Here is a 27604-nt window from a genome sequence, read left to right as displayed (position 1 = left end):
CAAACGACAGAGTTAATTTCGGTTTAGTTGCTTTCTTTTGTTTTACATCACACGGTTTAGTTAGTTTTGAAAAAAAAAAAAAAAAAAACTTTCGTTGCAGAAACTGTCGAAGAAAACGAAGAAGAAGAAGGAGAGAGAGACGGAATTCATTATCGGGATCCGATTCTCTTCAGATCGATAAATCCATGGCTGCAGCTGGAAACAAGAGCATTAACGCCAAATTGGTCAGTCTTATTAGCTCGATTCTTTTGAGCTCCCTTTGAATTTTTTTTTGTTTTCTCTCCGATGATTGTGAAATTGATTGAATTTGCTAACCCTTTTGTTAGATTTTCAGTTTCCGGATGTGATTCTGTTTCTAATTTGGAGAATTTTGATCGGATTTTGTTGTTAGGGTTTATGTTGGATTTTTATTTAGGTGTTTTCGTAATAGGGTTTTAGTGATTTATCTCGAACCAGGATTATAGATATGACGATGCTTGCAAACATTCTTGATTGTTTTTTTACTTATTTTGATTTGTTTCTGTGTACTACTTGGTTAAGTCTTCAGGTGTTACTTGGAGATGTTGGAGCTGGAAAATCAAGTCTTGTGTTACGTTTTGTCAAAGATCAGTTTGTTGAATTCCAGGTTAATGGCTCTTCTGTTATAATGATCATCTTGTTGTTTTCACATTCTTTGTGTGCTTCTTGACTTTGATATTTGTTTATGTTATAGGAATCAACCATTGGTGCTGCTTTTTTCTCACAAACGTTAGCTATCAACGATGCAACTGTCAAGTTTGAGATTTGGGATACAGCGGGTCAGGAACGGTACCATAGTTTGGCTCCAATGTACTACAGAGGTGTTGCTGCTGCAATCATTGTCTTTGATGTTACGAATCAGGTACAGAATGATAAAACTCCATGCTCTCTATTGATCAGTAGATGCAATTCAGTGGCGTTCTACTAAATTATGTTTATTTGAATCTTTTGCTATCTTCTTAGGCCTCGTTTGAGAGGGCAAAGAAATGGGTTCAGGAACTGCAGGCACAAGGTATTGTATAGCTAAGTTATGGCTTTGATTTTTCTTTGTTAGTTTATGACTAACAGTTGCAGGCACTGTCTAGCTTTAGTCTCTGTTTGTTGGTTTTACTAAATAAATAATATATTATAGGTAACCCTAATATGGTCATGGCCCTTGCTGGAAACAAATCTGATTTATTAGATGCAAGGAAGGTGACTGCAGGGCAAGACAAATTCTTGGATACAATGTGGGTCTCGAGTTTGGAGACAAATTTGTTTATGTTCACAGTTTATCGGTTTTACATTCTTTTGGAATCTTGGGTTTTAATGTGGAAACAAAAATATGTTATTAATATACGGTTCTTATGGAATTATAATGCGTTTTGGGGATGGATTTATATAATTACGTTTTCTACTCCTAGAATAGGGTTTTTAATTTATGAAGTATTCATGGTTTGTCTGGGAAATGAAAGAAAAATGAATTATATATCGGTCATAGATGCAGCCTGGAGAGCCCAGGAAAAGAGAAGTATTGTACCTAGGGAGGGGCAATTCTCACAAAAATATCGAATTATTTTATGTACACAGACATATCAGAAACGTACATAGTTATATAATGGCAAACATTAAACGTACGTACACCGACAAAAAATGTGGTACACATGGTCCAGACATAAACGTACACTATCTACACGGTGACAAAAAACAAGGACATAAAACTAAATAGGATTTTTGCAAGTCTTCTTGTTATGACCTGCTTTTCTACATCTTGTACACTGATTCGGAAAGAGTCTTTCTGTCTTTTTTGTAGTGTGTTATAACAAAAAAAACTTCTTAACCAAATTAATTACTTACACGATCAATGCTTGTCTTGGCTCCAAACTTTGTAAATCAACAAGATCAAAACTTCTCCAGCATCACATTCGTTCAGACTAATTTGTTTGTTTGATGGTTCATGCTTAGCTCTTACAATTATATTCACACGTATAAACTAATATTACAACAAGTAATGATGAGTTTTGCATTAAATGTGACAAGAGTCTTGTCTAAACTTTTTAGGTATTAAATACTGATTTATATAGAATTGAACCTAACGTATGATAAAAAAACACAAACACGGCACAGGGAAACTACCGAATTATCTGCCAAGATAAGGCCGAGTTCGAAGATGTTGGGCGCAACAAACTTCTTAAACACTCTCACGACAAATACACAAATTGTCCACCCAGTGATCTGAGGACACAATTCGGAGATGGTGTGATACCCGTCCATCACACGGTTAGCAAGAAAAATCGAAAGACTTTGTGTTTGATTGATGTAACTGCCGAATGTGAAAGGGTTTCCGTGTTACCTTCGCAGCCTGTATCTTGTACACACTCTGTAGTGTACGTACATTGGTACAAACCATGTTGACACGTACGTCTTGGAGTCACCGTTGGTGTACGGTCACCCGAATGAGAAATGTTATCTCCGTCAGGTGCAGTAACTAGCCGATTATCATTCAGTGTCCCACTTGGGGAATCTCCAATACCACGTTCGATAACATCATCCCCAGAGACATCGTCTATACCATTAATATTGGTATCGGTGTTACCTTCGCAGCCTGTATCTTGTACACATTCTGTTGTGTACGTACATTGGTACAAACCATGTTGACACGTACGTCTTGGAGTCACCGTTGGTGTACGGTCAACCGAGTTATCTCCCCCACGTACACGATGACTTGTGTACGTACACTCTGCCAATAGACGACTGAATTCCCCTGGATGTTGAACCGTTTGTTGAGTGAGAATGACGTCCTCCTCAACATTCCCTATTCCATATTCTTCAATAATTAAATCGTTCCACTTGTTGTAATCGTAATCTTCGCCACTGCCTTCACTACCGTCTATAGTAGGATCGAGGGTACTTCCCCCCATAGATCCATCATCACCCTGATAATCATCATACCCAGCACCATCTTCGTTGTCCTCCTCCTCTTCTTCATCCTCATCTGTTTTATCGTCTTCAACGTCGTCTTGCTCATCTATGGCCTCATTATTTCCATCTACATTTGAAGCCGCTACGATGGGATTTGGTGTCGTTGCACTCCCACACACACGGTAACTCTCACCATCGGTCCTAGGGACAGTATTCCCGAGTGCCTTGACGGTTGTAATGAAAGAGACAAACAAGGTGACACTAGGATCCCCACCACGAATCAAAAAGAATGTATCCAGGTTCATTTGATTGTCAATGTATACAGGAGGGCGTTTACTTTCTATCATCACTGACATCTTTCCCGGCATCCAGTAACTAATTATTGGATTGCATTCGGTGCACTTCAAACTGAAAACCTCGCATAATGTACGTACAAATGCCGTGTACGTCATGTTTTGCCTAACACGTACACAACGACCAAACCAGCCTTCCCATGGTTCAAATTTCCATTCTTCTTCTTTGCATTTCCACTCACCCACCATAGTAAATACGGGAATATCCATTACCAACCTGCATCATAAATTCAGCAGAACCCCATTAAATGCAAATGAAAGCATGATTATATCTACAAAAAACAAAAAGAATTCTCAACTACACACTTATAAACATAAATCTATCCTCATTTAGCAATTTCAACTAAAAAAAGTGGAAATAAAAATATTCTGAGGTTTTATATAAAAACAATGTTGATCTTAGCACACAATCAAGACCCTAGTGTGTTAAAACAAAAAACTTCTTAACCAATTTCATTACTTACACGTTCAATGCTTGTCTTGGCTCCAAACTTTGTAAATCAAGAAGATCAAACCGATGCAGAATCACATTCGTTCAGAAAAATTTATTTCTTTGATGGATCATGTTTGTCTCTTACAACTATTCACACATATAAACTAATATTAGAAAAAGTAATGATGACTTTTGTATTAATTGTGACATGAGTCATGTCTAAACTTTTTGGGCATTAAATACTGATGTCTCATTGTGTTTTAATGTTATTAATCCCAACTTGTCACTGTACTCCCGCACAAATCAATTAAGAACGAAATATATTGCGTAACCGGAACAGTGTACGTAACTGAACCGCTTAACTGAACCGTACAGTGAACCGCTTAACTGAACCGTACGCTTAACTGAACCGTACAGTGAACAGTACATCGGTAGGGGTAAAATGGTCAGATTTTGGCCAAAATGTCAAAACTTGAAAGCCCATTCTCACTTTGCCAAAACTTGAAATTAAAACTTGGTCAACTGCCATAACATGCAATTTACCCTAAAAAAAATTGATAAGATAAGAATTAAAATTACATAAATTAATAAATAGAATAAGAATATCAATTAATGATCATTGTAATTTGACGTAGTAGCAGATTTAAGTTCTTCAGCTAAAACAGATTCGCTCTCGAAACTACAATCAATTGAAATTTAATTTTGCTCCAAATTTATAATCTCTTGTATAACTTTTGAATATGCATTTATGCGAGAATCTCAATGTGATTTATGCGACACTATGTAGGTGCTATAATTGAAGCGTTTTATCTCAACGAAGTGACTTCATAATTCCAAATAGGTCTTCATGGCAACAATATGATCCAAGTAGCGCTTCCAAATAATGTTTAATACTTGTGTACTTATTCATTTCATATTTCACATTGATATATTCTTAATTACATTATGAAACAATAACAAAATACGAATATATATTGAGTAATCATTAATCCCACATTTTATCATAATCTCGGATCAATCCAACTCTAACATTCATAGATGGGAACATCAATATATGCATTTTATCATAAACTATTTTTGATGGGCACGTACGTTGGCATCTAGCTTTTGATATGTGTCAAGTGTTTACATGTTTATATAAAAGAATTCTTAAATCGACGATTAGAACATAAGACCATTTCCAACCATGGAGTATTAAGTTGAGGTTCTTATGACACGACACTAAATCTGAGAAAGAAGAAAAGAAAGAGAAAGAAGTCTCAAGAAAGAAGAGATTTTTCTCTTTTTAATAAATCTGCTTTCCACCAATTAAAACGTGACATAACACCAGCTCTTGTGGGGCCACCAATTCTTATGGGGTTCTTTAACCTCTTAATAAAGACTCGATTCTTCAGTAAATACTCTATTTTTATTTATTTTTGATCCATAAAATTTAAAGAACTCCATATGAGAAGCACGTTGCGGATGCTCAGGGTGCAACGAATCTATAAGTGAGGAATAGATGGAAAAGACGACAAATAGGCTACACATGTGGAGGCATCAATATCACTATGATGACATCTATGGTCCTCAAGTAACGGAAAACCCTCTTGTCCATCTATATCGCCCTGGTTTTTTTGCTTCTTTTTATCCAGTTAATAACCTGAGTTAAGCCTTAATTCAATCATTTATTACAATCTTCACATGCATTTCTTTAACTTCCACTTAAAATGAAACTTAGGTTTTTGGTTAAAACCCACTTTAAAAGACGGGTGCACTAAGCATTCATATTCAGAATTTAGCAGATATTGAACAATTGAAATCTTTATCTTATTTAAAAGATTTAAACCTTATATTTTAAAAAGACTATAAGATGTGATATTGTTTCACATGTACATATATATACCCATTTTCGTTTCTTGTAGTGTTGTGGTGGGTTTTTGTATATAAAGGAAGGGAAACACTTGTGTTTTTGCATCGAACAAAACACTTGACACATATCAAAAAAAAAAAATCAATCAAGAAATGGCGATGTCAGGAACATATGTGGCGGAAGTACCGCTGAAAGGGTCGGCGGAGAAACACTATAGGAGATGGAGGAGCCAAAACAACCTCTTCCCGGACGCCATCGGCCACCATGTCCAAGGTGTCACCGTCCACGACGGCGACTGGAAATCCCACGGTTCCATCAAATCCTGGAACTACACACTCGGTCCCTACTTTACTCTATCTCTTTCTGTTTGGTCATGCGAGAGCCGAGAGTTGATGATATCTATTTTCTAATGTAGAGTAGAATTGCGTGTGTGTGTGTCAAGGGGTGGGCATTTCGGTTTAACTTCGGGTTCGGTTTGGGTTTGGTTCGGTTCAGTTTATTTGGGTTTCGTAAAACTCTAACCAAACTCAACCAAAGTTAGTTTGGTTTGGTTTGTGTTTGGGTCAGTTTATGTTTGGTTCGGTTCGGTTTTAGTTCGGTTCAAAAAATCAATTAATATAACAAAACAAAATTCTTTAGTTTATTATCGTTTTAACTTTGGACATTGAACTTGATAATATCTAAAATATTTAAGCGACAAGTTCAAGTTGTAAGTTTAAATTGAATAATTCACCATGAACAGAATAATTCAGATGAACAATTATATATTTACTTATTTATGATATTATTAATCTAATTAATTAATTATTTAAATTAACACATTGGGTTATCGGTTCGGTTTGGTTTTAAACCGAGCCGAACCGACCCATTTGGGTTGAGAAAAAACACACCCAAATGGTTAGGCTAGGCTGCTAGACTAGAAGAATCCCCTGCACATAAAAAAGAGAAAGAGGCGGAGTAACGGAGGGAGAGGCCGAAATTAGAGTCTAAGCTTGGGTTTGGTTTGGGTCGGTTTGAGTTCGGTTGGGTTGGGTCGGTCGGTTCGGTTCGGTTAAAATGTCCACCCCTATGCAGGCCCGGCCCTGTTATATTAGAGGCCCAATACAGGGCAAAAAAAAATTTAGATGGATTTTGTAGACAATTTTTAAAAGGAGACTAAATCTTAAATTTTTAGAAAATGAGGCCTATTTTTTGCAATAAAAAATGGATAAAATTTAAAATTTGAGATTAAATTTTAAAATTTTGGAAAAATGAGGCCTCTTTTTGCAATACAAAATTATTCTTGAGGCCTAATTTTAGTACCAAAAGTCTTTAAAAATTTGGAGGCCCAACACATTTGTTTATTGGGTTTTGGTAGCGGGCCGGGCATGCCCCTATGTGTGTGTATGAAGATGGGAAGCCGGAAGTCATCAAGGAGAAGAGAGATATAGACGACGAGAAGATGGCATTGACGTTCAGAGGACTAGAGGGGCACGTGATGGAGCAGTACAAGGTGTATAACGTCAACTTACAGTTCATTCCCAAGTCGAAGGAAGGCTGCGTCTGCAAAGTCACTCTGATATGGGAGAAGCGCAAGGAAGACTCCCCCGAACCAGTCAACTACGTGAAGTTTGTCAAGAGCTTAGTTGCTGACATGGACGACCACGTCCTCAAGGGCCAGAACAAAGCTTAAAAACCTCATGGACCATGGTCATCGTCGTAAATTATCCTTATGCATGTGTGTCTTTAATTTGTGTTTGTCTCGTACGTGCCTTTTATCACCCGCCTCTACATGTTATGCTAATGATAATGGCGGTCTTGTATGCTTATGTATCATCTCTGTCTGTGATGTTGTTATATGCGTGTTCGTAAGAAAATAAGTGTGTGCTAGTTATACGATTTTGTGTCAGATATATATATATAAGGCGGATGTATATTAGTCTCATGACTCTCACTATCTATCTCATAATTAATTTTAAAACAGAAAAAAGAAAGATTTTCATGAGGGGAGGTATTGATTAACCAAAATCCAAAATATCCATTATTCTGAAACAAAATCAGACATACAAAAGAAAACATGCAAATCTTTTCTCCGTCTTAAGACTCCCACCTCAAAGTTGCTCTTTTTTTTCTTTTCTGAACCATTTTCTACTTGCTTTCGATTTCCGACCGTGACACTGTTCACTCTATTCAATTCGAGTTTTCTGATACATATGATTTTAACCTGTAGTTTGATAGTGAGGGAATGTTTAATAAGGCCCATTAGGAATTATTCGGCCCATATATGTGGGGTAGCAAAAGTTGACTATAATCAACCATCAACCGCCTCGTGCCCTTTTTTTATACATCATAGGACATAAAGGATCAAATGTCACAGTCACTCAACTATATACCAAAGGGTCACGAGTGAAGTCTACGACCACCTGACCTCTGTCTGTTTTTATAATCTCTTAAACATGTTCCTAAACCAGTTTCAAATTTTCATTTACAAAGAACATCTGCATTTCCCATTTTCACACATAGTATGGAATTATTTATGCAATTGACCCTGAACTATATCTTTCACAACAAAAAGGTGGACATTTTTTTTTGGTGTAGTAATAAAGCAGATAGTCGAGGAATACACTGGATAGCTTGGGACCAAATCTGTACCCAACTTTCTGAAGGAGGGCTAGGATTTAGGTCCTTGGAAGATTTTAATCTCGCACTCTTGGTGAAGCAATTGTGGAGATTATTACGATTTCCAGATTCTCTCCTTAGTAGGGTTCTTAAAGGACGTTACTTTCGGTATTCTAGTCCGCTAGAGATCACTGTCTCCAATAGACCGTCGTATGGTTGGAGAAGCATGCTGGCCGCCAAGGATGTTCTCAAATTTGGAATCCGTAAGACCATTGGCTCGGGCTTCGGTACCTGCATTTGGACAGACCCCTGGATACCAGATATCCCGGCTCGCCCACTTAAGGGATTATCCGCGGAGAGGGACCCTTTGGTTTTTGTCAATACCTTGATTGACTTTGGGTCTAAACAGTGGAAGATAGATCGTCTCCGGGAATTGTTCCCCCGGAAGAAATTACCCTAATATTAGGGATTAAACCGAGTCGTATTGTCTCGAGGGATGGTTATTGTTGGACAATGACAAAGTCTGGTAATTACACCGTCAAATCTGGATACGAGGTCGCGAGAAATCTTTCTCGCCCTGTTTGTGACCACCCTTCTCAGGGACCTAGTGTTACGACACTAAAGGCGCAAGCTTGGAAATTAAAAACTACGCGAAAATTAAAATATTTCATGTGGCAATGTGTGACTGGTTGTTTGGCTTCGAGCCAACGCCTTTTTTATCGCCATATTGGTAAGGATAAAGGATGTTCAAGATGTGGTGCAGACGAAGAATCAATCAATCATTTGATATTCGAATGTCCTCCTGCTAGACAAGTCTGGGCTCTCTCTATCATTCCATCTCCCCCAGCGTTGTTTCCCTCGCGTCACTTTACAATAATTTAGATTATCTGTATTGGCGGGGTAAAGAAGCGGGGGCGGATGAAGATAGTCTAAGAGTATTCCCATGGATTATGTGGTATATTTGGAAGGCGCGCAATCGCAAGATTTTCGATAATTTGAGTGTACCACCTCAGGAAACGCTTGATCTTGCAATTCAAGAGGAAGGCGCGTGGAGGCGAGCAAATCAGCGAGAAGACCCCCCGGCCGAGCCGATTCTTAGTTCGCATGAGGCACCAGCTGCAGAGAATAGACCATTATGCTCCATTGATGGTTCTTGGATCGGGACGGAGACTAGGAGTGGACACGGGTGGCTTATCCATCAGGGAGAACGACTTCTATACTTGGGCTTGAAAGGCTCGCGTAGAAGTCTTTCTTCCCTACATGCTGAACTGGATACTCTCTTATGGGCGATGAAGTGTTTATTGGCGATCCCAATGACGAGTATCCTCATTGAGACGGATTGCTCTGACCTATTGACAATGACTAGTGCTCCTGAGGAATGGCCTACGTTTTCTACAGAGTTATCAGACTTTGCTTATTACAGGGATCGTTTTACTTCTTTCAGTCTTAAGCATATCCTCCGTAGTGGTAATATCTCCGCCGATTATCTTGCGAAATGTGCAAGAAATCGTGGGTTCTGTTTTTCCCATGTAAGTTCTACGGTACTTGATTGGCTCTCTCTAGAAGAGAATCTTATTCTGTGAATTAATATATGGTGTTTGATTGGCAAAAAAAAAAAAAAAAGCAGACATTTATAGCTTTTCGGTTTCTTTTATTTACTTTTCTTTTAAAAAATTTAACAAAATAACAACTGAAAACGACTTAGCATTGTTAGAATAATCTGGTCCACCTATAATAATACTATGCACATTAAAAGAGCATATTCTTGAGAATAAGCTCATTTTATTTTATAGTAAGAAACAGATTAATCAGGCTCATTAATCATTACAAAGAATTTTATAAGAGGTGACATTCAAGATTATTTTATTTCAACCACTTACACAAAAACTTGGTAACTACATAATTCTATTTCTGCCTATCCAATTTACCCTCCAATGTCACATATGCAAAAAAAACTCTCGAAAGCGAGATTGAAAATTTTCAATTAACCTAATATATTGAAAGATAAGAAGATCTTAACAAGTGACAAAAGGAAAACAGTAGGCTTTAGTTTTGGTTCGGTCGGAGCATCTATCATCATAACCGGTGAACTGATCAATTCATTGAGCCACCATCTAACTGGTGGAGAGTTTCCAAGCCGAGGTGGCTATGAGCGGCCGAGTGTGCCAACCCAACATGAGACAGCCGTCACTCTCTTCCACCCGATAACCCTCACCGCCGTTGAACAGAGCCAAGAGCATGCTTGCTTGCTTAAACGCATTCGAACCGATATGTGCCGCCGCAAACCCAGCAGAACCGAACCGGTTCCTCCATTGACTCAACGTTTCGTGACGCTCAACTCTGTCAGGTCCATCACAAGCCACAACGTTGCAGATCTGTTTACCCAAATAAACCTCCGACATGACCTTGTCTTGACCACTCGGCACACCTTCCAACGAGTCAAACAACGACGAGTAATAATGCAGCGACTCAGTAAACCGGTCCAAGAAAACCGGACTATTGTGGTTCGATTCCTGCTCAACCACAGTGAAAATCTCCGGTTTAATCTGATTCACCACTTCAAGAACCTTATCGATCGCACCAGGTTGTCCTAAGAGCTTGTGAAGCTCGAAAACAGAGTTAACCGCAACAGATTCAATCTCACTCGGTCTAAGCTCAAGCATCGACGCATCAAGATCAGCCAAAGTGTTAGCCACAAATCCTCTGTACTCAAACTCCACATGAATCGCCTCCGCTAAATGAGCCAGCTTACACCCAACTTCGTGAAGGTAGTCGAAATTATCCGGCGCCGGTGGACCGATTCCGGTTAACCGGAAAACCGGAGGACCACCAGGTCGAAGCGCGAGAGCCTGCATAAGCGCCGGCCATTGAAGACCTTGACTCATAGAGAAATCAATGACGTGAACTCTTTTCTTCCCATGAAAAGCTTCGAGAATCGCTTGATTCGCCGTGAAATGAGCGAACTTTAGATAAGGACAAGTCTCGTAGAAGTGCATCTGGAGAGTATCGGAGAGAGAGTGGTCAATCGGACTCTGCGACGGAGAGAGACGATAGATCCGCCGCGCGAGAGCTTCGGCGAAGTAAGTAGCGACTTTTCTCATTGCTCCGATTTGAGAAACAGCTAAGAATCCGATCTGCTTCACCAGAGCTTCCGCTAGAGTCAGATTCTCCTTCTGCACAGCTTCAGCGCAAGCCAAAAGCGCGTGAACAAGACGCACACCGTTCTCCTGCGAGTCAACCAGGACTACAGGCCGAGTTGACTCAGCCGTCGTTGTTGTTGTTGCCACGACGCCGTTAGAGTATTTCAAACGCTTGTTTGCAGTATTCGTATCTCCGCCGCCTTGGTTCGACGAAGAAGACGAATCGATAGCGAACTGATTCAGAATCGCGTCACCGGGAATAGCTTTAAGATCGTACTCGGCGTTAGACGACGGAGGATTGAGGTCAGAAAGCATAGAATCAAGCCACGTGTAAAGCTCCGCCGGATTGTAGTGTACGGTCTCAGTAGCGAGTTGAGAAAGATCGTCTTCTTGAACATTTGACATCATAACTTCAAGCTGCTCGAGTTTCTGAGCAACATCCGCCATTTCCGATGACCTCACCTTGTAACCAAGAACGGCTAAAAGCTCATCCATGCCGTTAGCGTCGTCTTCTTCATTCATCATCATCATCGTCTTCTTATCTTGATGATGTTGAGGATGATCTCTCTTCATGGTTGGGTTTCAAGAGATGGATCTAAAAGGTTTTCCTTCAATGTCGGATCTAGGTTTAGCTTTATTTGGGAAGGTGAAGAATCTTTAGCTTCGGGGATTGGTTGGGAGACTACTACTGCCTAGGATTTGTCACTCTACTACCACTTCTGCTAATAACCAAAAATAAATTGTAAAAATATAGAGAAAAAAAGTGATTATTATTGTTGGGAAAAAAAAGGTGGTGATGGGGCTCGATGTCCGATGAATCATGGATCAGAGGGCTAACAGCAACATCTACAGCTCTAAGAGATAAGGCTGAAACACACATACCAAAATTAGTTCTTATTTTATTGTATTACTAGGGAATATATTGAAAACACACACAAACAAAAAAAGTTAGAGAATATAGAACTTTTTATATATTGATATTTCCTCAACAAAATTAGTATTATGACAATCTTTTTGATATATTAATATTTATGTATTGCAATATTTTTTTCTTGATTTTTTATTTAACTTTACTTTAGAGTTTAGAGGTCATACAATTTTGAACAACTAAAAAGATTGTCATGCAACTAGTGGTACAATTTACTTTTTGTCGCTTTTTTAAGAGTTTGTTGTGTTGGTTTTGTGTGATTGTATCTTTTGATCCAAAATACAGATATTTCTTATATTAAAATTTTAGTTTTATTTATTAGTTCTATTTATTAAATTATAATGGAACTTTTGTATTGAAAAGTAAACCATCATTAAACCCATTATGGAAAGGGCTATATTAATATAAATATAGCCCTTTTATTCCATTATTTAGTAAAAAGAAAGAGAGAACATGACGTTTTCCCGTTTTAGTTTTAAATTGTTAAAGTCTTGAATTAAATGTAAGAAAAAGCTCCTTTTCTAACATTTTTCAAGATCTTAAACAAAAAGAAAATCTTAACCTTGTTAATTAGGAGAAGAAGTAACATTTTCATTAATTACATAAGACTTCTAGATTTGTTCTTTTGATGGGGAACTAAAAGCATTTCACAGAAGCAAAAATTAAAATGCCACTAAAAAAGCTGAAATGAGTTCATCATACTGTTTGAGTGCCCTAGCCTTCCCCCTTGTAATAATGTAGGCATGTTTCGAGCAAGGGGGTAGAAAAAAAAAGTAAACAGAATAAATCAATTTCGAGATAACATTAATTATCATTTTTTTTTTGTTTTTTTGAACATAACATTAATTATCATATATCCTCATTAGAAAAAGTAAAAGTAAAACTCTCAAGTTTCGGATCTTTGTCATTTAAAATAGCATTCAGTTTTCTGTCAATTTTTTTTTACATTCCATGTTTACCCATAGGGTTAAATTTGAATAAGATTTGGATTCGATTCTTTAAAACAATAATAGTCCTTGATTTTTTTTTTGCTATTTGTAGATAAAACTGGTTAATACAATTGTAGCATTGTACTTAACGACGTCGCTTACGGCCACTCGCCTTAAATCAAAATAAGATTTTTTTTTTTTTGTAGGGAAAATAAGATTACTATATACTCCACATAGCTTTTGGAAATAAGATTGATGTTTTGACTAAGAGTAGTATTCAGAATTGCTTGGGGATTTTTACAGAGGGAGGTGCTGGTACATATCTGGGATTACCAGAATGCTTTAGCGGCTCAAAGATTGACATGTTGAATTACCTAAAGGACATGCTAAAGGCAAAGCTTTCAGGATGGTACAATCGGTGTCTATCTCAGGGAGGTAAGGAAGTGCTCCCAAAATATGTGGCTTTAGCTATGCCAGTTTTTGCAATGTCGTGCTTTAAGCTGCCTAAGACGACTTGTGATAATCTCCAAAGTGCTATGGCTTCATTCTGGTGGAACTCAGGTGAACACTCTAGTAAGATTCACTGGCACAGTTGGGAGCGGTTGTGCTTACCAAAGGACTGTGGTGGTTTGGGGTTTAGAGATATCCAATCTTTTAACCAAGCTCTGTTGGCTAAGCAAGCCTGGAGGTTATTACAAGAGCCGGGCTGCCTTCTTTCTAGACTGATGAAGAGCAGATACTATGAGGGGTCTGGTTTTCTTGAGGCTTCGATGAGTCAAAGACCTTCTTTTGCTTGGCGAAGTGTTCTTTTTGGAAGGGAACTGTTGGTGAAGGGACTTGTTAAAAAGGTTGGGAATGGGTCTTCTATCAGAGTTTGGAGGGACTCGTGGATTGATGATAATGGTTATAGAGCTCCTTGGAGGAAAAATGGTTTTTTTGAATTGGATTTGAGAGTCAGTGCTTTAATTGATGAAGAGTCTGGTTTTTGGGATTCTGAGATTTTAGAAGATCTTTTCCTGCCTCAAGATATACTAACCATCAAAGCTATCAAACCGATTATATCCCAAGATGATTTCTACATTTGGACTCACAACAAGAGTGGTGATTTCACTGTGAAATCCGCCTATTGGCTAGCCGACCTATCCAAATCTGCTGAGTTAAGGTATGCGGCTTGTGTTCAGCCATCCACTTTGGAATTAAAAAAGCTTGTGTGGAAAACTCAAACTGATCCAAAAATCAAGATCTTCTTATGGAAAATTCTGAGTGGTGTCCTTCCTGTTGCTGAAAATCTAAAGTCCAGAGGAATGAATGTTGATGACACTTGCCAGATTTGTGGGGAAATGGGAGAGTCTACTAACCACATTTTATTCTTATGCCCTCTGTCTCGTCAGATTTGGGCTCTCTCTGATTTCCCTGCTCCCTTACAAGGTTTTCTTAATGGGTCCATTTTTTCCAATATTTTCCATCTTCTGGAGAATAAGGACAATAAAGAGTAGCCAGCAAATCTCAGAAAAAGCTTTTCATGGATCTTATGGAGAATTTGGACCAACCGAAATGTTCTAAATTATGAAGGTCGCAACTTCTCAGCCCTAGAGACTGTTGCAAAGATTAGAGAAGACGTCTTGGAATGGTTTGAAGCTCAGGTTGTGGATAAAGAAGAGGAAGATGCAGCTGTTGGCTTGTCGTGTGGTCTGGTTGGTAGATCTGACTCAGGAATCTTGTGGGCTAAACCGACTTTGGGCTGGCTGAAGTGTAATATTGGCGCGGTCTGGTCTAAGAGGAATCGTTGTGCTGGAGGAGCTTGGGTTCTCAGAGATGATAAAGGAAAGGTTTTGGTCCATAGCCGCAGATCCTTTGTAAATATTTCATGCAAAAGTGACGCGTTGCTGAGATGTGTTCTATGGGTATGGAGAGCATGTCGAGTCATAGAGTGGATAAAATCATTTTCTCTTTTCAGGATAAGTCTCTTGTTGATGCAGTGAACAGACCTAAGGCTTGGCCTAATTTCAAAGCTCAATCTCATGCACTGAAATTGTCTTTGCGTTATTTTTTGGAGTGGAAAGTGGACTGTGAAGTGGCTGCAGCAAACAGAGGAGCAAACCTTATCGCTCAAAGTGTCACTGAAGACTCAAGAAGTCAATCTTATGTTGCCGCTGGACCTCCAGTTTGGTTAGCTCGAGTTTTTAGTGATGAGGAAGGTTTGTCCTCTGTTTGATTGTTAGTTTGTGTTGATGTTTGATGCTCTGGGTTTGAGATCATTCTTTTGTGTGTTTAAGTTTGTTGGTACGTGTTGGTACCTGATGGTGTTAAGCTTCCTTGATGCTTATTTTTTGTATAGGCCTATCCTCTTGTCTTTGTTGGAGGTGGTGCTAGTGTAGGGTTCTCTTTCAGTCCTTTGAGTGATTGTATCGTTGTAACATCTTTAAATCCCTTTGTGGATTCTAATATAATCTCAGATGACCAAATAAAAAAAAAATACTCCACATAGCTATATTCCCACTTATTAATGTTTTACAACAATATTCGAAATTAATTCGTGAAAATCAGAACTGACAACATGTGATGGCTCCACGTGTAAATGGGTCCCTTGAACTTACCGTACATCATTTAGACTGTGGTCCCAACGATACCATGTGATTGTTACACGTGTCTAAGTCTTTTTGTACGTTTGGCCCTGAGACAATTCCCACCGTTGACGGCCCTTCGTATGGACCATCTCAATTACCGTTGCTACATGGTTACATGTTCTAATGTTTCACAAATAATAATGCTCCGTTACATCATTTTCTCAGTTCTTCGAAAAAGTTTTGTTATTTTTGTACCCACTTCACATGCATTTATCAGATGGCATAATGAAACCATGGATTATTTAGTACTATTACTTACGGCTCGAAATTTATATTTTATTTATCCGTAGCTTTCAAAAGACACTGATTTAAACAATATTAATTGTCCCCACCCAAAAAAAAAACAAACAATACTGTTAAATTAAACTTGTATCATGTGGTAAGAAATCTTGCATCTCTGAAGAAACATAGGTATATTTTACTAGCGAGGAGAAAAATATATCCATAGTTTCTTACTTTGATTGCTTATTAACGTCTTACTTGATATCAAGTGCTCTCGTTGATTAACCAAAAATATTAAAGGTGCACTCATTGATTCCTTTATTTGATTTATAATAGAAGATAACAAATGAAAATGGTGTCACATTTGTGAACAACAAAAAAAAAAAAGGAAAGGAAAATGGTGTCACATCATACGTAATGAATATTTAGTCTGCTTTTTAGTCCAAAATAACTTTTTCTAAAGAAAAATAAAAGTCGAGATATATGTTAATTACAGAAACAAGCCAATTTTAAAACAAGTAGAATCGGATTACTGAATAGAGAAAAAGTGTATCTTCTATAACAAATTTCAATAATAGAGAACCATTCATACATCAGCACGAAATAGATGGACCAAAAAATGTGAATTGTCAAAATCTGATATGAGGTGGCAGATATGGACCAATTGTGGCCATTAACTGTTAATGACACTTAAAAGTTGCATGGTTTGTTACTCTTTTTTTGCTTTCTTCCACCGATTAACGTTAAGTTACATTTTCTTTTGTCTGGTTAGGTATATGAGAGATAGAGATGAAATGGGTTGATGGAAAGGTTTTGTAGTAGCTGAATTAGAAGCTTAATTTGCAGCTTTGGTTTTATTTATCAAAATCAGACGGTGGTAACCATTTCGTGAGTTGGCGCGTGACGTAGGAACCAAAAAAATCGCGTGGTTAGAGACAGCTCAAGCCAGTCTGGACAAAGGTCGTTTAAGCATGAAAGTTAGCGTTCTTCTGTTACTATCGTCGATCTGGTAATTGTAGCGTACGATCAATTCTGGTCCATTCACGTGGCCGTGTCTTTCAGCTTTAGCCAAAAGAACCACCACCTTGCCGTTACGAGTCTATATTATACGTTGCATTTAAACTATAGTTACGTCTATATTATTCCTTAAGCAACGTATTTTGTTAATATTCCTTATTTTTTTTAAAATGGTAATATATTAATTAAACCACAAAAGTGGTAAATCGGAAAGGCAAATACATCGTCGGAATCGGCCAAAAAATGTTACTTCAAATTTTAGGCTCACACTCTTTCAAAATTCCGGTGTGTTTTGGTTGATATTTCTTCATTCTTCTAATTAAGTAACTTGTTTTATAGCTCTAAAATGTTATTTCTTCTCTTAGTTTTCCTTTAATCATACAGTTTCAACTCTGAATGGCAAATAACAACAATAAAAGACATACTAGAGATTTGCAATTCGCAACTGTGTGTAATATATATGTATACCATCAATATTTCAGTAATCAATATCTTTCTTCTTTTTCTTTTTTTTTCTCAATATCTTAGATATGATTATAATGCTAGTTTTCTAATTTTCATGTCTTTGAAGTCGTGTGCTTTTTTTTAATCATATTTTGTGCCAGAAAGATTCGAATAGCTAGCCAAAGGAATAATTAAAATCAGATGGTCAAAGAAAACATGATATTCATCACTCGTGTTCTAATCTTGATATGCTGAAATAATAAAATATTAAAACAAGTCACGAGATCTGTATATCTCAACTTAGCAACACTTTTAGTCTGGGCTCTGTGTATCTCAACTTATCATTTGAGTTCAAGGTTCCATACAAGATGTATAACAAATAATGAAATAATTTACGTGGTACAACCATAGAGATATGTGCATTCATTCACACATAACTATAATGTTTCGAACATCTATGAATATAAATTCATGGTTCTGTTGTTAAATTTGAGCTAATTCTGGGCTTCCAACTAAAAACCAATTGGCAATTAGTGGATTGGCCCTAACCCTTTATATATTATTGATTGTCCCATCAAACTTCCGATGTGGGACTTGGATTGTATCTCCAACAATCTCTCCTTCAATCCAAGGACCACATGGATCTTAACACACCTCCTCGATCCCTCACTCGGACCGATAATAAGCCCCTTTCTCGGGCCCCCATTACTCGGGTTTGAGGTATGTCCGTATCCACTTTTCTAGGTCCACCAGAATTTGAACTTTGGGCTCTGATACCATGTTAAATTTGGGCTAATTATGGGCTTCCAACTAAAAACCAATTGGCAATTAGTGGATTGGCCTTAACTCTTTATATATTATTGATTGTCCCATCAAACTTCCGATGTGGGACTTGGATTGTATCTCCAACATCTGCATCCAAACCGCCTTCGCAATTCGAAGCACAAATGAGTATTCTAAATTAACAGGAAACAATGCTTTTGTTAAATTTGTTGTAGACATTAAGCGGATGATTAAATTACATTTTAACATTTAATAGCATAGTGAAAATATAAAGCCGGCAAATCTGGAACTGGACTGACACAAGGTGTCGTGCGATGTCCTTGGGGTGGGGGAATATAAAAACATAATGGTGTGAGACTATACGCACGTGTCCCTACATCAAATATCACATGTACTCTTGCTTCAATTTTATTTTTATATATATGTTCACATTTACCAGATTCATGAATCTCTCTCTAGACTCCGACGAAAACACTGCCCATGTGAAGTTCACATTTTGCATCCTGATGTCAAATTTTAGAATTGCGGCCAGATTGATTGCGGCTCTAGTGGCTAACTTGCATATGGAAAAGAAATATTTGATTTTACGATTCTAGTTTTATTTTAGCCACATAATTTCATAAAATCGTACGTAGTATATTCATTTTTATGACAAATTAAACAGTATTATCCTTTGTTTTACAATCAATTTTTTTATGTTGTTGCGTAACGTTTTCACCGTTATTTTTGTAAATTTATAGCTTTTCTTTGCTGAATTTACATTTTTATTACATTTTTAATTCTTATTATAAGATATTTTACTTATACATAGACTTTTGAGTATTCATGATATTATCTTCTCGATTCACGAACCCATCGGAGGGAGCGAGGAGGAGTAGAACCATATTTGCTTTCGTTGGCGGCTGATCACGTGATGAATAAGAAAGAGGTGTCTTTGTTTTTATTCAACTTGCCCATTTATTTACATGGAAACAAAACGTATAGTTAAATCATTTGATCTTATAACCTACTTGAATGAATTCAAAATACATCATACGTCCTTACTCCTTACACTAATATATTCCAATGCATTTCTATCTATCTACTAGTAAAAAGCTAAAAGTAGCTTAAAGAACCATGAAAATGAAAGTTACTTAACCCAAGAAAAGTATCACGCGCGCTATCATGCATGCGGATAAGAAAGGAACGATGTTAACCAGCCACCGTTATCCTCGTTAATTTGATGATTGTGTCATTAAAACATCGTTGTTTCATAGTATCTTTTACCGTTGTGGACACTGGACACGGAAGTGCAAAACTAGCCGAGACCGAGTTGGGATCAAAAGACTTAAAAATTTGATGGGCTTGTTAATGCGTGAAACATTGGACTATAGTCCTGTCCTATATTGCATACTACTACATAAATGGGCTTGATCCAATAAGTAAACGTATGAGAATATGGTAAAGTGACAAGTGACAACACATTTGTGCTGATCCGGTAAGTTGCATTCATTGTGGTTTGCCATTCAAAATCTGTATACAACAAACCGAATGAATAAAACATAGGACGAGAATATGTTGACAACTACATCCATGTTGGTAACGAATTCGTGCAACTTGCAAAATGAAGATAACCTATTATTCAATCTACCAACCGAAAATGTCAACGAGAGTATTGATATAACTAGAGCTGCACCTATAACTCTATGACTATGTTTCTGTCCCGCACCAGTATTGGTGGTGATGCTTTTCCACAACTTCTTTAGTAGGAAAAAAGACCCATAAAAGAATGCTTTTGGAAAACGACAACCCCACTTTCATTATGATAACACAAAAATGAATAAATAAAAATGATATAGCTAGTGAAGTAATATTTTAAAATCAAGGACTACCTAATTTGATTCGTATAGTTTAGAAATCACAATTTAACAATGTCCGTGCCGATTGGCTCGCAAAAAAGGTAAGAGTACGAGGTTCTTTATTTTCACATCAGTTCCGAATTAGCTCTCTTTATAGGAAAGCCTCCATCCGACAACTTAATAAAATGGTGTTTGGAAAAAAAAAAAAGTTTAGAAATCACAATTTAATAATGTGAAAAGAAAAAATGACAATTAGCCACAAAAGGTCATCTAAGGTCCAATAATTTAACTTAAAAATTAAAACGGTGATATATTGATATATACAAAGCCGTGCCACACTGTAAAAAAATGAAACATTGCCTTAAGGCATCTAAATTTTTGGAAAATTTTAGGGGCATATTTTTCATTTTTATTTATTTGTACTCATATCAATTAATATGGCTATAGAAACATATGCTTAAACATTGAAACCTTTTTGATATTTATGGTTTACACAATAAAAATGATGGTTTTATAAATAGCTATATAAACAATATAATAGAAAAATATTAAATGATTTAGCCATTTTATCTATGAAATAAGATTGTTGAATTGGTTATCGTATATCAACTTGAGTGTACCACATGACGTATTGAATGACTTAGCCATTCATTCATGAAGTATAAATATATTAGTTATAAACTTTGATTTTAAGAATTTAGTTAATGATTATGTTGAAAAGAAAGAAAAAAATGCGACTACAACTATTTGTTGGGTAATTTTAGTCATTTACATATTTTTGATATTCATGATAGTAATTATTGTAAAAACTTTTTTATAAGAGGGACATTTAATTTTTTATTGCTTCTGTTGATTGTGGACGTTGGCACGGCTCTGGATATATACAATTTTAGTATGAAGTTATGGAGACGTATACAAGCATGGGTATATGAAAGAAGAGTTGCTGACACATAACATAAGAACAAATAAGGGTCCGTGGATTCGATTCAAAATCGAGTCAAATAATAATAATCTCACTCTTATATATCCAGCGACATGCTTTGCGTCTAAATTAATTTAAGAATCACTTTTTCCTCATCATTATTTTAAGGAAATCATTGACTCATACGTTAAGTACCAAGATGAATAATCATAGTTATAACTTATACGACTGAAGTTACACTTGTTTTTAGTTAGCCAAAAACAAAATAAAAGAATGAAGTGAAAAAAACGGGAAAACGGTCTATTTTCCCACGAGAACTATGACATCATAACAGATAGAGCCCAAACTTTAAACCCGGTTTATATGTCCATAAAATAAAAGTTTTATCCCTATTTCCCCCCCAAATTGAAAGTTCTATTGCTTAATGTCTCCGAATCAATAGTTTTAGAGCTAAAACCCCACAAAACTGGATTTAATCGGTTTACGAACTAAACCCGATAGAAAACCACACAAATTCAATATAACCAAAATTAAAACCCGACCCCTTTCAAAAACCCGACCATTTGTCACCCAATTTCTTCTTCTTCTTCACCAAACCATTTTAATGGCTTCACGATTTGGATGGGGATGAGATCATAACAATTTTTCTACCTCACCTTTCTCCGTAATTACTCTCCAGCCTCCGATTAAGAGTTCTCTTCTATTCATTCATGGTGTTTGAATCACCGAAGCTAGCAAACATTCTCTTCTTCTTTAACGTCAATGTGCTCTTCGGGGCCATCGGTTTACTCTAATCTAGCCACTAGGTACGCATCCATGATCTCCAAATTTGTTACCCATTTGTTAAAATTTCTCAATTTGACCTCTTTCTCAGTTTTGCAAGTTGATCTCTTTCCCAATGGGTACAACAATGACGGGAACATTGGAGAAGTAACAACAATGGAACATATTTATTTTAGATTCATTAGGCAAAATGAGAAATCAAGACAAACAATCGAACAAGTTCAAGAACAATTCAAGTAATAACAAACGATCTCATATTAATCAATGGCAAAAATCTCAATCTAATTATCCTTAATTTCACTCAAAGGGATCGGAGAAAAAAAACAAACTCAGAGGAAGAAGATGAAGAATCAATGACAAAATTAAAAGAGGACTCAGAAAAGTTTAAAGCACAAGTATAAGTAAAATTAGACACTGTTGTTGAAGCGAAGAGGAAGACGAAGAAGTTCGTCTCAGATTAGGGATCTGCTTCAGCTCCGATTATTTTGTTTCATCAAGTCATGTGTTGGGATGACGACGACGAACGTCGGTGGTGGTGGCTCCGCCGTGGAATTGCTCCGCTGTGGAATTGGATAGTCATTGGTCTCGATTTTGGGTACTGTGAACCTGTGAGGTTGAAGAACACCAACAATTGATTTTGTTTCATAATGGAGAGAGTAGAAAATGATGGGTCTAAAATCAGAAAGAGATTTTAATCATTGGAGGAAGATTGGTAAAACGAGATGATCTGTTTCATCTCTGATGTAGGATGACGAAGATGATGATCATTCACCGAAAAGGGTTTGAAATCGGGTTTATTAGAGAATCGGTTTATAGTCGGGTTATTAGAGAATCAATTGTAATCGGGTTTGGATTAGGTTTAATCCGGTTTATTATTTTTGTAAATTGGTTTAGTAGACATTAAACCGAACAAAACCAATAGCTATGGATAATTAGATGAGAACTATTATTTTAGGGAGATATAAGATTTAAACTATCGATTCGGGAATATATAGATCGAGAAGTATCATTTTAGAGACATATAGATCGGGGTTAAAGTTTGGGCTCTATCTGTTATGATGTCATACTTCTCGTGGGGAAATAGACCGTTTTTCCGAAAAAAACCGACAAAAAAGAATGAAAGAAGTAAAATAACAACTAAAAAAAAAAAAGGATCAAAAGAGAGTAAAAAATAAAAAGAGTTAATAAATAATACACACAAATCAGAAAGCAATTAGTCGCGAATTAAGGAAACAAATATTAAGATGAGACGAATCCAAATCTGCGTTTCTTTAGTTTTCTTCCTCTTTCTTCTCACTCTCTGCGGCGTGCCTTTGCCTTAAGATTTCTTCTCGGAGGTTTTCTCGGGACAAATCATCATATTCGAGAGATCTGAACGGTTATTGGCCTAGTCTCCAATGGGAACGCTTCAGTCATGGCGAAGAGCTTATGGAGCCCTAAAAGACACCACTAAAGTCGGCCTTGTCCGAGTCAATAGCGATTACGCCGTACGCGCCTTTCGATTTCAATTTTGATCGAATTTGTTTTTATACATCTTCTTCAATCACTGGAAGAGTTTAGAGTTTTTGGTCTTGTAAATTTCAGGAATTAGATGTTGCCATTGTTAAAGCTACTAACCATGTCGAGTGTCCTCCCAAAGATCGTCATCTCAAGAGTATGTCACTTGTTTTTTCTTTTTTTTCTTTTTGCATAATTCTTAGATTTGTTTATTGCTTTTTTTTTCTTCTAAATATCTTTTCTGGGAAAATGGTTACAGAAATTTTCCTTGCAACATCAGCAATTCGGCCTCGAGCAGATGTTGCTTACTGCATTCATGCTCTATCCCGACGATTGCACAAAACCAGAAACTGGACGGTAATCTGATTTATCCTTTCGAGGATGATGATCTGAATTTTTTAGGGGAACAAAGTGATTATAGGAATTTGCAGCGTTTAGTATGATTAGATGTGTTCTCTTTCATTCTGGAATCTGGATGATTGTGTATTGATGATAGCTTTGGTTAGGTTTTTCATTCTTTTCTTTTGGCTTTTAGATTTATCGTTTTATTGTGTATTTTGCTTCAACAGGTTGCACTAAAAGCACTACTTGTCTTACACCGGCTTCTGAGGGATGGTGATCCGACGTTTAGAGAGGAGCTGTTGAATTTTTCTCGGAAAGGACGCATTATGCAAATTTCTAATTTCAAGGATGACTCGAGCCCAGTCGGTGAGTCCTTGCTGCTACATTCACGGGCCTATGTTTTTTTAAGAAGCAAATGAGGTTCTATCAAGGTTTCTGCATAGATTTATTGTTGATAGGGTATTTGCTTTATGCTTCTTGCAGCCTGGGATTGTTCAGGGTGGGTACGCACTTATGCATTATTTCTTGAGGAACGTCTTGAATGCTTCAGGGTTCTGAAATATGACATCGAGGCTGAACGTCTTCCAAAAGTTTCCCCAGGGCAGGAGAAGGTATCAAATTTTGCGTTTTAGATGGTTTTGTGGCCTCATATTACCTCCTTTCCTTCCTGATGGTATTCGGTTTTGGAAATTGATGATCAGGGGTATAGTAAAACAAGGGATTTAGATGGTGAAAAACTCCTGGAACAGTTACCAGCTTTACAGCAGCTTCTGCATCGTCTCATTGGTTGTAAGGTGCTTCTTTGATGTCATTTCCCGAGCCATGCACTATGTTTCTGTAAAGCCCATATTATTTTCTATTGTGTTGGAGCAGCCTTCTCTGACGAATGAACTGACTTTGTTCTTTCGACTTTTTCAGCCAGAAGGTGCTGCTAAGCACAATCATATCATTCAATATGCACTCGCTCTGGTACATTAAACTAAGCTCGGACACATAATCTACATTTTTACATATATCCGCTAGTTCTTAGCTGTGTCAAATATGTTCTATCTGGAAATAACAGCTTGAATTAAGTTCTGAGGTCTGTTTGTAAATTGTATATTCAGGTATTGAAGGAGAGTTTTAAAGTGTATTGTGCCATCAATGAAGGAATCATCAATCTAGTAGAAAAGGTAGGCCCAGTTTTTTCTTTCCCCCCAACTCTCTTCCTTCACGTGTTCTAAGATTTCTTACTGTTCGTACATGCATATATTGCAGTTCTTTGAAATGCCTAGACATGAGGCCATCAAGGCCCTTGAAATATACAAGCGTGCGGGTTTGCAGGTAATGTTGTTGGGTTATTTTCGGTGTTAGATAAAATTAGATTTCACTTAACAAGGGTTAGTTTATCGATGCAGGCTGGCAACCTTTCTGCTTTCTATGAAGTATGCAAAGGATTAGAACTTGCAAGGAATTTCCAGTTTCCTGTTTTAAGAGAGGTATCAGATAATAACTTGCTTGTTACATTTAAATTTGTTATGGCATGTACGTTATTATGACGATGTAACTCTATTTTTGTATTTTCAAGCCTCCACAATCTTTTCTTACAACAATGGAGGAATATATGAGAGACGCACCTCAGATGGTCGACGTCACATCTGGGCCACTGGTACATATATACTCTCATTATGGTCCTACTCCTACAGAAACCATGATTTTTTTTGTATTAACTTATTTCTAAAAACTTTGTCAACATACAGCTTCTGACCTATACGCCGGATGAGGGGCTTAGTTCTGAAGATGTTGAACCTTCACATGAAGAACATGAAACATCATTGCCTTCAGATAGTACCATTGTTACCTCTGAAGAGACACTACCTTCTCCCCAGCCGCTTCCTTCAGCAGAAACTCCACAGAACTTTATTGATACAGATGATCTTTTGGTGAAATATGCTTATTACATATGGTCTTGATTTTTTTATTCTATCTATTATCCTTCTGTCTCTGATTCTCTCCGTGTTACACTCAGGGTCTGCATGATGATACACCTGATCCGTTAGCAATTCTGGACCAAAATGCATTAGCTTTGGCCTTAGTTTCCACTGATGGTGAGCTTCTTGGACTATATACTGGAGTGCTAAGTTTGCTTTTCTTTCTTTTTTTTTTTGGTATAAGTCGTTTGCCTTTCTTGCTTGTCTTTGATCGCATTGTGTTTCTGTTTCCAGTTGAATCTTTGCCGTTTGATTTTGGTCAAGCAAGAGATTTGGATCCGTCAGGATGGGAGCTTGCGTTGGTCACAACACCTAGCAATGATCTATCTGCAGCCACAGAGAGGCAACTGGTAAGATGTATTCTTGCGTTAGTGATAATGGCATGCATCAATTACGTGCCATTGACCTGTTAACATATGTCACTTTGGGGCTGGTTAATTGATTTTGTGGCTTCTTAATAATTACCATTTTTTTCTGCAACAAATGCAAGGCGGGTGGATTAGACACGCTCACCCTGAACAGTCTATATGACGATGGAGCCTTCAGAGCTGCCCAACAGCCTGCCTATGGCGTCCCGGCTTCCAATCCGTTTGAGGTCCAAGACCTGTTTGCATTTTCAAACAGTGTTTCACCACCTTCAGCCGTAAACAACCCATTCGGTCCCTACCAGCCAACCTATCATCAGCAAGAGCAGCAACCACAAGTTCAGGTTGCACCCAGCACTGCAAATCCTTTTGGTGATTTTGGGGAGTTTCCAATAGTTCCGGTTTCAGAACCACAAAGCACCACCAGTTTTGGGGCATTTCCAGTACCGTTTTCAGAACCACAGAACACCACCGGCTTTGGGGCATTTCCCGAGATCCCTGTTTCAGAGCCGCCAAACACCACCGGTTTTGGGGAATTTCCAGTAGTCCCGGTTTCAGAACCACAAAACACCACCGGGTTTGGGGCATTACCAGTAATCCCAGTTTCAGAACCGTCAAACACCACCGGTTTTGGGGAATTTCCAGTAGTGTCGGTTTCAGAATCGCCAAACACCTCCGGGTCTGGGGCATTACCAGTAATCCCCATTTCAGAACCGCCAAACACCACGGGTTTTGGGGAATTCCCGGTTAATGCAGGTGCCCATGAGCTACATAACAGCAACAACCCCTTCGGCAGCAGTGGCTTCTTGTGATCCCATATTCGTATATTTCTCAAAATGCTTCATTTGTCTCATATGATTCTACTGTTTGTGAGTAAACAATAAAATCACATCTTCTTTCTGAATCAATGGCTAGAAAGCTACTTTCTCAGAAAAAAAAAAGCTAGAATGTCATCCTCTTGTTTGTAATTTTATTTACCATTTTTTTTAAAATCAAAAATGATGGAAATGTCCAAAAAAACTTTTAAGAAAATTAGAAACTACAGATCCAACCAAAGCAATCCGACCCAAATCAAATCAAACGGGTTATCTGACTCGATCCAAGGATGAATAATACTAAATTCCTAATTGTAGAAGGAAATTATATTTGCTGGATCTGCAAATTTCATGACAGAAGAGTAGAAAGACTCACACTCATCCTCTGCTCATCCTCATAAGAGACGATGTCGGACCTGTCAGTGGCCACCAAGTCAAAGACGGTTGAGGAAGACGGCGCTGCGGCAGAGACGGCGATTGAGGAGCGGTGGAGTCTTTACGAGGCTTATAATGAGTCCCTTTGGCGCAGGAATTCGAGACGTCGTCCAAAGCGTGGTGGGACAGCAGACCAATGGTAAGAGTGCTCTCATGGGGTTTCAAGTTAACCACGTCGGCGGCAACACCAAGACTCGCCGACCGATTACTTCTCAAATGTAGTACGATCCTTAGTGTAAATTCATGCTTTGCTATCTTGGATCTGATGATGATCTTTCCATTTCTCTAACCAAATATCTCTCACAAATTTAGGTGTTTTGTTATTGTTATTACTTATGCTTCTTCAATTGCTTGATCATAATTGTTAGATAGATCAAAGCAGTCCTTTAAAA

General features: G+C 37.6%; 4 protein-coding genes across 4 annotated transcripts; 3 read left to right on the top strand and 1 right to left on the bottom strand.

Moving 5' to 3' along the window:
• Positions 1 to 130: 130 nt before the first annotated feature.
• Positions 131 to 1608, top strand: LOC9328901 (ras-related protein RABF2b). Its single transcript, XM_021013630.1, has 5 exons — positions 131 to 224; positions 548 to 625; positions 713 to 880; positions 982 to 1030; positions 1151 to 1608. The coding sequence occupies exons 1-5, from the start codon at positions 186 to 188 to the stop codon at positions 1606 to 1608; spliced, it is 792 nt and encodes a 263-aa protein (XP_020869289.1). The 5' UTR covers positions 131 to 185.
• A 4017-nt stretch (positions 1609 to 5625) lies between these two features.
• Positions 5626 to 8136, top strand: LOC9326144 (MLP-like protein 328). The gene is made up of 2 exons (XM_002892792.2): positions 5626 to 5896; positions 6949 to 8136. The coding sequence occupies exons 1-2, from the start codon at positions 5710 to 5712 to the stop codon at positions 7227 to 7229; spliced, it is 468 nt and encodes a 155-aa protein (XP_002892838.1). The 5' UTR covers positions 5626 to 5709; the 3' UTR covers positions 7230 to 8136.
• Positions 8137 to 9989: 1853 nt separating this feature from the next.
• On the bottom strand, positions 9990 to 12293 carry LOC9328900 (DELLA protein GAI). Its single transcript, XM_021013683.1, has one exon. The coding sequence runs from the start codon at positions 11866 to 11868 to the stop codon at positions 10270 to 10272; it is 1599 nt and encodes a 532-aa protein (XP_020869342.1). The 5' UTR covers positions 11869 to 12293; the 3' UTR covers positions 9990 to 10269.
• A 10723-nt stretch (positions 12294 to 23016) lies between these two features.
• Positions 23017 to 26915, top strand: LOC110225050 (putative clathrin assembly protein At1g14910). The gene is made up of 15 exons (XM_021013682.1): positions 23017 to 23275; positions 23373 to 23442; positions 23545 to 23642; positions 23855 to 23993; positions 24111 to 24238; positions 24329 to 24421; positions 24546 to 24596; positions 24734 to 24799; positions 24885 to 24950; positions 25025 to 25105; positions 25195 to 25275; positions 25367 to 25549; positions 25636 to 25714; positions 25832 to 25947; positions 26088 to 26915. Exons 1-15 carry the CDS (start codon positions 23186 to 23188, stop codon positions 26772 to 26774), a joined length of 2028 nt encoding a protein of 675 aa, XP_020869341.1. The 5' UTR covers positions 23017 to 23185; the 3' UTR covers positions 26775 to 26915.
• The last annotated feature ends 689 nt before the right edge of the window (positions 26916 to 27604 follow it).

The sequence above is a fragment of the Arabidopsis lyrata genome, assembly GCF_000004255.2.
Source record: "Arabidopsis lyrata subsp. lyrata unplaced genomic scaffold ARALYscaffold_1, whole genome shotgun sequence".
Lineage (NCBI taxonomy): Eukaryota > Viridiplantae > Streptophyta > Magnoliopsida > Brassicales > Brassicaceae > Arabidopsis > Arabidopsis lyrata.
The sequence above is the reverse complement of the archived record's forward strand: the minus strand, read 5'-3'. Positions and strand labels throughout refer to the sequence as shown.

Excerpts from the sequence above, each read along its gene's own strand:
- LOC9328901 (XM_021013630.1), top strand. The coding sequence starts at position 186 with ATGGCTGCAGCTGGAAACAAGAGCATTAACGCCAAATTG. Across the intron at positions 225-547 it reads AGAGCATTAACGCCAAATTG|GTGTTACTTGGAGATGTTGG; the intron begins GTCAGTCTTATT and ends TTAAGTCTTCAG. Across the intron at positions 881-981 it reads TCTTTGATGTTACGAATCAG|GCCTCGTTTGAGAGGGCAAA; the intron begins GTACAGAATGAT and ends CTATCTTCTTAG.
- LOC110225050 (XM_021013682.1), top strand. The coding sequence starts at position 23,186 with ATGGGAACGCTTCAGTCATGGCGAAGAGCTTATGGAGCCCTAAAAGAC. Across the intron at positions 24,597-24,733 it reads TTCAATATGCACTCGCTCTG|GTATTGAAGGAGAGTTTTAA; the intron begins GTACATTAAACT and ends TTGTATATTCAG. Across the intron at positions 25,106-25,194 it reads AGTTTCCTGTTTTAAGAGAG|CCTCCACAATCTTTTCTTAC; the intron begins GTATCAGATAAT and ends TGTATTTTCAAG.
- LOC9328900 (XM_021013683.1), bottom strand. The coding sequence starts at position 11,868 with ATGAAGAGAGATCATCCTCAACATCATCAAGATAAGAAGACGATGATG.
- LOC9326144 (XM_002892792.2), top strand. The coding sequence starts at position 5,710 with ATGGCGATGTCAGGAACATATGTGGCGGAAGTACCGCTGAAAGGGTCG. Across the intron at positions 5,897-6,948 it reads ATCCTGGAACTACACACTCG|ATGGGAAGCCGGAAGTCATC; the intron begins GTCCCTACTTTA and ends GTGTGTATGAAG.